At 43.4% G+C, this 12,500-nt stretch overlaps 1 protein-coding gene across 4 annotated transcripts in view; it reads right to left on the bottom strand.

The window, feature by feature from the left end:
• LOC147008560 (lipopolysaccharide-responsive and beige-like anchor protein) overlaps window positions 1–12,500 on the bottom strand; it is a 597,819-nt gene that overhangs the window by 213,346 nt on the left and 371,973 nt on the right. For all 4 annotated transcript variants that reach the window (XM_085864642.1, XM_085864638.1, XM_085864639.1 and 1 more), the window contains one exon: window positions 1,758–1,894. In XM_085864642.1, the coding sequence (XP_085720768.1) occupies window positions 1,758–1,894 (137 nt within the window). The remainder of the gene's footprint in view (window positions 1–1,757; window positions 1,895–12,500) is intronic.

The following is a 12,500-nucleotide window of genomic DNA, read 5'->3' as shown; positions in this document are numbered from 1 at the left end:
AAGCATGTCCCACTTGTGTACGTGTATATGTGTGTGTCTGTGTATGTTTCTGTGTGTAATGGAATGCGGTCTGAGAACCAGATAATGCCAAATCCCGCACGAAGACAGTCATGCCAGACTGCCTATTTATAAAATATCCATCTCCTATTTTCAAACAGGATCATCTATTAATATGATATTGTATTACGCAGTTTTATATTTGCAAAACAACTGCTGTGTTAAAAAAAAATAATAATAATAATAGATAAACATCCAGCAATGTACCTGTGCACAAGAAACAAATAGTTCTGTATATTACAACTGAATGAATCATGTGTATGTCACATTACAGCGAATGATGAAACATGAGGAAAGTAAAATATATTTGTGCAACTAACGTTAAATATATAATGATTATTTAAAATAAGTAGTTCGGTCACCGGACATTCGCATTCATTGACTGACATGATTGAAACATTTATACAATTTAAATACAATTGTTTAAGAATACTTCGTGCCCATTTTTATAGTCGTTTTAGAACATTTTAAAACTTTTAAACTGCACTTATTATCCCAAATCACTGGTATCTCAGGCCACCAACTCTACCCAATGCCCATATGTGTTCATGGAAGCTCACAATACAAATGGATTGATTGTCAAGTAAAACACGAAGGGACTTGACTGCCACATGAAAAATAAATAAATAAATAAAACGTGCAAGAAATGATGAAGCAAAAGTAATTTTTTGAGGTTGTGGGAGGGGGGGTGGGTCTTAGGATCCCGATAGTTGTAGTGTGTACAATGACATTTTGATTTATGCATGATTGATGCGAAGGAATCAAGTCAAAAAAGCCCTCAGTTAGGTCGGGCATTTCACATCGAGTGCAGAGCATTAAATCGGCAAGAATGCAATGCCCGTGCGTTATGAAAAGAAAAAGCATTAATCGTATTTATTGTGCGATTGTGAAATGCACGAACAGGCCTTCAGTCGGTCTACGTGCGTGAGATGGTGGGCTGAATGCGGGAGCTCCATGTGCCCTCCGTGCGCAAAAAGAGCATGGCAAGTGAAGGATAAAAGCGCCTAAAGTGCTTTTCACACGACGAATGGTCTGGGTTTGCATCGTTCTCCCCATTACCCGTGGAGATCCAACAACATTTCAGTTACTTTACTGGGGGACATTATATGCAGGCTGCTGCTGAGCTTCTCAAAATCCCACCTTGTGAAATCAAATGGGAAGGAGGATGAGGCGAGAGGAAAAGAGCAAAATGGGAAGAAGCCCGTGTGGCCTCGGATTACCACCGATGAACTTCTATCATTGCAACTCCAAACAACCTTGTCAATGGACATTGTGTGGACATCTGGGGTATTTTGTAAAAAATGTGCAAAACCTTGGTCAAACGGTGACAGTAGATATTATATAAAAGGAATGGCATACTCCATGGTTATTGCCAACTGAGCACCCATTCTGTATAATGCTTTGTAAAGCAGCAGCTTAAAAGACCTTTAACAAAAATGTTTGTTGCAGAAATAAAAGGGGGAATGCATAAATAGCAAAACATTACGCAAAGTCCTAATTATAGAGTTTGTCCAAATATATAGCGAGTCCTTGGCCATTCGTTCAAATGTCACGTGAATCAAGGGACCGTTACGAATGTGGCGAGCAGGGGAGCTATAGATCACAGCACGGCTACCGACAAAGGGTTAGTGGGGGGTGGGTATCTGCTGGTGCACAACGTGTGGGTACACGGGAAGGGTTCACGGTGTATGCTGACTCACCTGAGGCTCAAGTTTTTTGAAGGCCACGTCCTCCTCATCCACTGCGAAGCACAGCTCGGTATTTGTGACGGACAGCATTCCCGGTAGGGTCAGCGAGAAGGCTACCAGCTGAGCAGGCATGCTGAGCACGATGGGTCCTGGCAGAAAAAGGCATGATCAGCACGAATAGAGGTGTTGCGATAATAGGAGTGTATGATGTCGAAATTTGTGTCTGATGCAAAAAACAAGAAGTATTTCGGACGAATATTTTGTCCCATGCATTACAACAGGTGTCCTGGACAAGCATCCAAAAGCGAAGCAAAATTCCCAACAAACAAGCAATAGCGAGACAATTAGATGGGAACAGCGAGAGGCAAACCACGGCCTTATTGGGAGGGACATGGCGGCGCTAATTCACTTTGGAAGATAGGACGGGACACGTACATGCTGTGTGCCCATTTAAACGTCCATCGGCGCGTCTCCCCATAGTGACCATAAAATTTCACACCCTTGTAGCTCAACATAAGCCCACTAATCGGTTTACATACAACATGCAAATGGAGGGTTTGAAAAGAGGATTTATTACTCGTATGGGGTGTCGACGCCGGGCACAAAATGAGGACGAATTTTAAATTTTCTCCAACTCCCACCCCCCACCCTCCCCTTTCTCCCACCACCCCCACTCTCCCATCCCATGTCCTCCATGATGCTCTCTTGGAAAACGAAAAAAAAATCAAACACAAGAACCTATAGAAAGCTGAGTATCACGGTTATTAAGAAGCAATAAGGAACAATCCATTGTGGGTGGGAGCAGTGGGTGAGGGTGGAATTGGGGGGGGGGGAAGTAATACGGAAAAATAAAATAAAATAAAAATTTTAAAGTAAGAAAAGAAAGATGAGAGGAGACAGAAAAGAGGGTTTAAGGAGATAATGGAGGAGAAGGTGATACTAATAATAAGGGGAGAACATAGATTGAGCATTTATATGGCACAATTAAGGGTGGGGGGGGGATGGGTGAGGGGAAGGGTCGGTAAAATATTATAGCATTTGTGTATACATAATAAATCGATTGTCTCAGTGACATTTGTAATGTTTCATCGCATTCGTAACATCCCAATTGAAATGCGCTGCTTTGCTATGACCAGCATCTTAGCAGCTTTGTTCCGATTATCATGATGTGGATCTGGACGCTGATGGGCATTGCGCTTCCCTAGTGATGCTGCACTTGATCATTACATCACCAGAGAAACACGATCCAAATTACAATTCAAACAAGGATGGGAATTCCAAGAAGGGGGTATGAGGGTTGGAAGGATGGGTGTCAGCAATAGCCCGACCCACGGTCACCCCACTTCTGCACAATGGCTTGACAGCAGACCGTGTGTGATGTTGCAGTAATTTTACGCCACCGTCAATCAGCAGGGACGACATTGCACAAGGCAAAATGGGAAGTGCAGAGGGTATAGAAGGTCTTCTCCAGTATAACCCTCATCCCAGTTCTCCTTTATGCAAATTCTTCTGATGCACCCAGACCTGCATCTGATCCTCATTCGATGTCCTCCTCTCGGATAATTAAAAAATCTTTAATTGCTGCTCCAAATTGATCGTGTGACCTTAATATCTCATCAATCTTAATCGCTGCCGGCCCCACAATGGCAACCAGCATCCTCTGCGAGATTACAGGGCGATCCCGCGCCTCTAATTCCCCGAACGCCTTTCCATTGTCACTCGTGAGACGTTCCTTGAGCAGATACGTGGCGGGCACGTCACCCGCCGATGGAGCCTTTGAAATGAGAAAACGAGGGAACGCTTGTGGTCTGGCTGATCACGTGGCCTTTGTCCCTTTGGAATGACGACGATCTTATACGGTTGCTCTCCACGTATTGGCCACATTTTGAGTCCAGTCATGGAAACGCGCTCCAACCATGGATGCGCGCGCATCGAGCCAGAGGAGCGGGGACGGGCGCGGCAAACAATATGGAGTTAATCCAGTGGAGGCGGCTGCAGGGATTACATCACGATCCCCAGCGGGCCCCGTCCGGGTGTAATTAAGAGCTGGTGTCCAATATGTTGTTTGCATGTGGGACCGGCACATGCCGCAGGCCATGCAGTGGTCCTGTCACCACGCTGGGACTGTGCACATTGGAACCTCCACAATCACTCGAACATATTTGCGTCAATATATTATGAACCCCAAATTGAGGAATTAAAAACAGCATTTTTGTAATCGGACCAACAATGCAGTCGAGAATAAACGGAATTGCATTGCGACTGGAGTACGTCAATGTCTTAGCATTATATGTACTCCCCGTGAGTATAGAAATAGATATTTTGGCGTGGGTGCTTTTATAAAGCAATGTGCCTTATAACTTATAATGGAAATGAGAGGAACTGGAAGAAAGGATGTCTTACATAATCCCATAATGTCCTGGGGAGGGAAAGGATGAACCTGAGCTGACCAAAGGAAAAAAAAAAACCATTGGTATTCATACAGCTGCTAGTACACGCCGCTTCATTTAACCCTGGATCCTGGCACGTGTGCGTGCCGCCTAATGTGATGTATGGAACCGCTTATTAGGGCGCCGAGAGATGCCGAGCCCCTCATCTGGGTCCGCATTGGGAGCAGATGGGCAGTCGAGCCAGCGGTGGGAAGGGGCGCGTCAACTGGGCGGTGCCTCACTCACGATATTTACCCTGCAGGACAAGAATAATAATAAAAAAATTCCATTCATCGATGTGTATGTTTGCAATTTAAGGCTTCAAAAGTAGCGCATCAGGCTTTCTTCGCTGCTATCCCACATGTGTGCTGTATAGTTTCCCTGCACAAGAGCATGAGGTATTGTCTCAATCAATGTTTAATTAACAGATTCATCAAACAGTAGTTGTATATTCTAAATCGGTGCTATTATAATTTGCATTTTGAAATGATAAACCGTTGATATAAAGCAGTTGAGATTGTTGACGTTATTGCAGTGCTCAAGCCGTATTCGTCCGGTAAGGCGCTGGCAGGTGGTGAGGAGCAACGTTCCTGGCGCACCGGTTGCATTATGATCTCATCGATCACCGGCCAGGCGACTCGGACACTTTCTAAGTAGCGTGAAATTACCAAAGCTATGGGGCAACTCAAGAATGCGGCGGCAGGTAAGGTGCGGATGTTGTTCAACAAATATGAGCCGCACAGTGAACATCAACTTCAGGTGTGGCAGGTAGCATGAGTGCATTTCTCCATCCCATATGGGAATGTCTGCATAACACGAATGCGAAAATGTCCAAATTTTTAATTCAATCTCCCCAATCACTTCCCACTTGTCATTCCCCCATTAATGTATTTTCTGCTTACTGCGTTCTTGTCCCCCCCCCCACCCCCTTCCACAAGTTTTTCACCAATCTACTTTCCTTAACCCTGTCTCCTCAATTTACCTCCTCCCCCCTGGAAATCATAAAAGGCGTAGATGTACACCAAGCTTTTCTCAAACATAGCAATGAATTGTGATCCCAAATAAATAAATAAGAATCGTCTCGTACTTATTTGTTAAATGCCATCAAACCCTGTTCAGCATCTGTCAAGAAATGATAAATGAGGATGCAGTTGTCAATTTTCTCTGTAATATCATCCTGTAGAATGCACTAGTGTTTTGCATGCAAGTCCTTTGCTATAAACAAAACACTGCGCCTTTGAAATGCAAGATATCAACATACAATTGTGGAATACTGCTCTAGATGTCCTGTTGTTGCTCAACCACGATGTAGCTCAATTGCATAATTGTCATTTTAGCTTCAGTTTCAATACAAGCATAAACAACCTCAAGAATGCTCGTACCTGGACTTTATGCAGACCAGGCCATAGTTGTGTGGGCTTATTAAGCATCTTTACTGTCAAAATAGTAATACCACATTCACTTTGAGCTTATGATTGTTCTCTGGCAGCAAAATTAATCCCTTCCTGGCAAGTTATGTTCTGGAAAGTATGTCAAGACAAATTAACTGCTTTGCCATCAATTTAGTGTCGATCACTGACACTATTGGCAAAAAATGCAGCCCGAAACTGGGAATGATCATTCACAATAGTTCACTGTACATGTTGCACATCGACTATGAAAGTGCTCTCTCCATTGCTAAACAAAACTCCAACTTGGAGTTGTCTATAAAAGAACACTTCTGCCACCTTGCTCAGTTGTCATGGTCAGATGCCAATTTCATGCTTTTGGTTTGGTTATATCTCAGCTCTGGTTTATGAGCAACAATACATCCAAGAGTCTCTTTCATGTGAATATCCATCGTCCTGTTCTCGAGGAAACATTCTCACCTGCATTTTCAGCAAGGTCTTCAGCAAAATTTGAATCTGACCATCATCTTTCATGTAAAGAACACACACGCTGCGTACCTAACATAGCTTTTGGAGGGTTTTCACTTTCAACCTCAATCAGTGTGATTATTATTATTCACAGAACCACTTTCACCATGCCCTCGAGTGATAAATACAGCTCCTTATTAAACTAACTTCGAGTCTTGCCGAAATTTTGTCCTTCGTCAGGGTGTGTGCTTCAGCAACTTTAACAATGATCTAAGCTATATGCTTGTCATGTGGTAATTCAGTCCTGGAAGCTTTATGAAGTGGTAGATGTCACAGGGAAAATAACAACCATTTAGCAGGAGAAGTCACAGTGATGCCTTTCTTCGCAATTCACACGATCATACAAATCCGCTTTGCCAGCAATTGGTTAATCATTCTGCATCTGTCTTTGTCTAAATAGAAGATTTCCGAAATGGACTTAAAGGGGGAACTAAAACACAATTTTTTTTTCTTCTGAAAACCATTGAAAATCATTAACCATGGTCGAATTTGAAAGGAAAATAATTTTTTCATTTTTTTTGACAATCACAAAGTGTCGAAAAAAGCCCTCGGGTGTCAATTTTCGATTTTCACCAGTGACGTCACACTCAGAACCCACCTTGATTCAAATCACAGCTCACATAGAGAAACAGTGCATTTCGAGCTCGGATTCCGATAATGATTCCACCATCATTAGCAACTCTGAAGGTTCTCAGTATGTTGAAACTGATCAGTGGGATTTTGAAGAAACTTTTGGATACAAAATTGTTGGCTTAGTGGTTAGGGTGGTGGCTTGGGATCCTAGGGTCCTGAGTTCAAGCCCCGTTGGCTGCTGAATTAACACCAGGGGGTTGACTCAGCCTGTCATCCTTCCGAGGTCGTCGAAATGAGTACCAGTGTACTGGTCCCGGTGTATGCCCCGGTTAGAATAGGTGTACCATATCCCTGTGTGTCGTAAGAGGCGACCAGGGTTGGCGTCAGGAAGGGCATCCGGCCATAAAACATTGCCTCAAGAAAAAGCCCAACCCTTGCACAGCAGGGAAAAATGGCTATAAAAACGGTCATTTTTTTTGGAGACAAAATTAGCGATGGAAACGCTTTCGGGGGGGATTATAGAGCCGTATCGTTTTGAGCCTTATGCAAAGCGATTCAGACGAAGATGGTGACAATGTAGGTGTTAAGTGAAGATAAAAAATGCCGGTTGCATATTCACTTCAGATTGGGAGGTTTTGTTTTTCTGTTCAATTGACGGTATATAAGGGATTTTGTATCAATTAATAAATCTGTTGTATTACTCCAGCAAAAACATGGCACGGACATGGCACAAACACAGCACGACACGGACACAAAACAGACATGACATGGCAGGACATGACACAGCACGACATGGCAGGACACGACACAACATGACATGGCAGGACATGACAGCACAGCACGACATGGCAGGACGCGACAGCACAGCACGACATGGCAGGACACGTCAGCACAGCACGAAATGGCAGGACACGACAACACAGCACGACATGGCAGGACACGACAGCACAGCATGACATGACAGGACACGACAAAATGTGACATGGCAGGACATGGCAGCATAGCATGACATGGCAGGACACAACACAGCACGGACACAGCACAGACACCACCCAGGCACACTCGGACACCACTGACAAAATTGGCAATGAATGCTTTGTCCCACCATCGCAGGCTGACCAGGTAATCCCATATGTTATCGGATAATCCCGTTTCATACTTTCCTGGGACGCCATTTGTGTCTGTGATCGTGCCTTGTCGTGTCTGTGCCATGTCCCACCGTCATTTCTCTGCCATGTCCATATTGATGTCCCACCCCCGTGAAGGGGGGAGTAGTGTTATTGTGGTGGTGGGTATTGTGTGGGCGATGGTGAGGTGTTTGATTCACTGCTCAAATCATCTGTGTACATGTGCTGGTAGCCTAGGTAGAGATGGTCTTACAGTTTCGAGCAACGGCTGTTTCTTTCGCTTAATCGTGGGGATGCATCCTTTCTCAATTGTGGTGGATAACCACAAGATCGAGCCATCTCTGTTGTTTCATAACAGTGCTCTGGAAAATTATCCAAGCACAAAAGCGAGCATTTTGTCAGCCCGATCCACATTCGGGTATTTCGGACAACCCACGTCCAATATTTTGCACACTTAAAGTCTTTTGGTCATTGGAGGAGCATGCAACCAACTCGGTTTGTATTACTATGCAAGCACCAAGGATGCATTGGCTGAGCATATTTGTGGAAAATCAAAAGGTATTCACTGTTTGAGTTAAATCATACCGCGACGTTACCCGAAGACAGTCTGAATATGGCGATTGACATCTGAGTGTGACGTCATGGCGTAAGCATGAATAAGATGATTTTGACTTTTAATGGCAAAATTACCTGCCTTATAAATCGCAAATCAGAAAACGACACATCGTGTCAATTTTGTGGGGTATCAAGAGATAGATAAGCATTGAGGCAGTCTGAGTGTTTGGGTTCCCTTTGAAGCATTACATTACACTGCATGACATTTCTGGAGTCTTGGTCTTTAAAAGCAACAGGTGGTGGAATTGACACTCATTCTTGGTTTACAAGACTGACTGATAACACTTCTTTAAAATAATTATAATTATCATTTTTCAAATCCATCATAGAGTTTCTCATTCCTCACTCTGTAAAGCGAGTGACAATGCAGCAGCTCTCATCCCTTCATGCAGCAATGAAAATCAGAAACTGGTCAACACCACAAAAGTGACGTTCAATGCTGACAGTTTTCACACACTCTCCATCAAGTTTAAATGAAAAAATCCTTTTCTGTGATTAACCGCTGACAGAGGTGCGGTCTTTGGAGCTATATGGCCTCACTATCAGTCATTGCCTATCTCAAGCTGACCATGGAAATTTCCATGTTGGTTTCCTTACGTTGCTTAGGAATACTCCGTAGTGCCAAGATTTTTCTTGGCATTTGTAAGCTAGCTCTTCAGAACATACAAGTCATTTCACTGCAGTGCCATGTTGTATGGCTGTATGCAAGGAGATGGTGGAATTGACAGAAATTAAGGCCATGAAATCTCATGAAACCAAGGGAAAGAACCCGCTGTTATTTCACCACACACAAAATATCGTGACAGCTCGGTCTTACACCACCTAAAATAAGGTGTCATACTTTCTGCTCTCTGCTGCTATCCAACCGAACAAAGACACTCACATTCACATTCATCTTCCACAACCCACTCCTGGTTTACATCTCCATACCAAAGCCATAATATTATATCCATTATTATTTTCTCTTATCTCCCCCCTCTCCGTCACTTTTAATTTGATTGATAATGATGATACTTTACAAAAAAATTACTCTAAACATCCAGAGACCAATGTCCCATGAACATCTGATAGAGACAGGTCCCAGTTTCATTAGCAAGGCCAAGATCAGAGTGCAATGTACCACCCTGTACGAGGCCATGGATCATAATGCACAGCAACAGCAGTTTTGTGGTTGATCCACAGGGTGAACCAAACATCGACAGCCTGGATTATGAAGGATTAGAGCAAAAGCGCATGCTGCTCCCAGGATCGACAGCGAGGTCAAGCTTGTTCGGATAAGAAACACACTTTTCATCAGTACTTAGTTCCCGTATCTGAGCTCCTCTGCCAATTCTACAAAGATTTGCAGGCATAAAAACCATTGCCCACAAAAATTGCTGATCTTTAATTTCAAACCTCAGCAATAACTCGCATGATTAGTTTTCGTAAAATATCCATGGATACAATTATGGCTTGATCGAGGCATGGAGGGTTTAGCTTGGTATATTTTTCTGTGCATTATGACCAACTAATTTTATTAGAAAATAGAAAATAGAATTTGACGTAAATATGTCGATGGACATGCTGTTGCCCCATTAGATGTCCACCCACTTACATTTTATCAAAACGAATAAATGTCAGTGTGTGTCACCTCCATAACTACAAAACCATGAAACATAGCAGCCTGAAACTTCACATGCACACGAAGGGAACTCAAAAGAAGTTCATGAGAGAAAATCGTGTGTTTGCGTTCATTAAAACACTCTTTTTGAGGATAATTAACGGCCATATTTAATTATATCCTTTATCAGGCACATCCTTGGCCACCTCACTCTCTATGGGGTCTGAAGGCATATCCTGGGTTACCTCGCTGGGGTCTGAAGCCACCATGTTTTTTTGGCCTGTTCAACCATGCCTTGACTTGGAACAGGCTGCAACAATTTATGAACGATAACGTTATTTTTTCACTCTCCTCACTCATTTTATCGATACCTATGAATCAATGGATACACTGCAATGTTTATAAACACCAAGAGACGCCAATGTTCGTGGCTTTCATTTCCACACATGTCATAACCTCAAGAATCTCTTAAGCGAAGCCAAATGAAAAAATTCAAGGTCCAGAATTGAACGAGGCAGAAGCTCCGACTGCTAAAAAAAGGTGATCATTTGTCCAATTTGGATATTGCTTGGGCATTTCTGGGTGCATGGTTTTATCGACGGCAATTGGTAAACGCTTGCCAAGCCAGGCGTTCCAATGGAGTGCTTGCTTGAGTGATTAAGCCACTTCCCGAGCGCCCTACAGTCAATAGTGGTACAGATCATGTCCCGATCAGGATGTACAATCAGCCATTGCTATATAAGGTAGAGGTACACATACAGCACACACAAAACGTGGTAAATATTCGAAGATTTGTATCTGTAGCGACTCTCAGCAGGTGTGTGGGCATGCATTGCCTGTTACGGGTGCTGTGGTGGCAAATTTAATCCCGTATCTTATGGAGGGAGGTATTATCATATTTTCATTTGTCCTTGTGACTGTTTTGAAAGCAATTGGTTATCAAGCATGCATTACTAAGGTTATATGGTTTCTCGGTGTGAGTTTCAAAGAAAAATATATTTGAGAACACCCAATTTCTGAGCTGTTTGCAGGATTAACGTGTTTTTTAAATTACCGAGCGAAATGGTTTTTTTCCACCTGTCACACGCAGCTGTTTATAAAAATTAATGTTTATGCACATCTCCTCGAAACAATTTGTTCATTGAAATTCCCCCGAAACAACGGTGAAAGCTACTCAAGGTTTTTGGGTTGTATACAGTCCGTACTGTAGTCAGTAATCACACTAACTCCATTCTGCCGATTCCCGAAAAATTGCTGACATCGGCCAAGCACTAATAAAAGTGCGTGCGTGCGTGTGTGTGTGTGTGTGTGTGTGTGTGTGTGTGTGTGTGTGTGTGTGTGTGTGTGTGTGTGTGTGTGTGTGTGTGTGTGTGTGTGTGTGTGTGTGTGTGTGTGTGTGTGTGTGTGTGTGTGTGTGTGTGTGTGTGTGTATCATAAAGCATAACATTTTCTCTCCACGAAATCCACTTCCCCAACCCCCCCACCCCCCCCCTCTCTCTGTCTCCAGACGTGTCTGAGCGGCGTTTGTCTCCAAACGTGTCCGGGCGTTGTTTGTCTCCAGACCTGTCCGAGCCATGTCTGTTTGTCTCTGGACATGTCCGGGCGCTAATTTCTCCAAACGTGTCTGTGTTTGTCTCCAGACGGTGTTTGTCTCCGGACGTGTTCGGGTAGTATTTATCTCTGAACATGTCCGGGCAGTGTTTTTTGTCTGGATGGGAATTTGTCTCCAGAAGTATCCGGGCGGTGTTTGTCTCCAGGCGGTAGTATGACTGGTAGAAAATAGATTTCAGATGTTATTTTGTTTCCATCTTCACTGTTATTCCATGCAGAATCATTTTGACGAGACAGTATGAATCGTAAATGATGCTCCACCACACGTCTGCTTTCCCTTCCCCCATCCCCTCGTCACTCTCCCTCCCTCCTCGCTCCCAAACCATTCCTCACTCCCCCCTCCCTCCTCTCCCCTTTCCCCTCCACCCCCTCTCTCTCTCTCCTCCTCTCCCCCCCCCCTCCTTTAATATTCCTGTCAGCGAAGAGATGGGTGGTATTTGCTAGTCTCATACAAAGGTCACATGAAAAAGTAAAGGTCACATGAGAAGGAGAGGGAGAGGGAGAGACAGAGAAATAAAAGAGATAATCAGGAGAGAGACATCAGACGCTTTTAACTCGAGTTATGGTCTACAAAATTATTACATTACAGGGCATGTGACCTTTGACCCGTTGAACCCATAATTGAATCAGTTCATGATTGTATTACAGTCGATACTTGTACCAAGTTTGGTTGAAATCCCTTCAGTGGTTTACAAGTTGTCCTATTAACAAATAACTGATAACGGACAGCCAGATGGACAACACAAAAATATAATGCCTTCGGTATTTGGCTGTGGAAGCAAGAAGAAGAAGAAAAAAGTAAAGAATTCGGCAGGAATTAAAAAAGAAGTACTTGCATTACAGAAATTTGTCTTGCAGAGCCATGAGCTTAATCAGCTACTGAA

Source organism: Eptatretus burgeri, chromosome 18 (assembly GCF_056783735.1).
Source record: "Eptatretus burgeri isolate ZD-2024b chromosome 18, Ebu_testis_v1, whole genome shotgun sequence".
Classification (NCBI taxonomy): Eukaryota; Metazoa; Chordata; class Myxini; order Myxiniformes; family Myxinidae; genus Eptatretus; species Eptatretus burgeri.
This window is presented reverse-complemented; position numbering and strand designations above follow the sequence as displayed.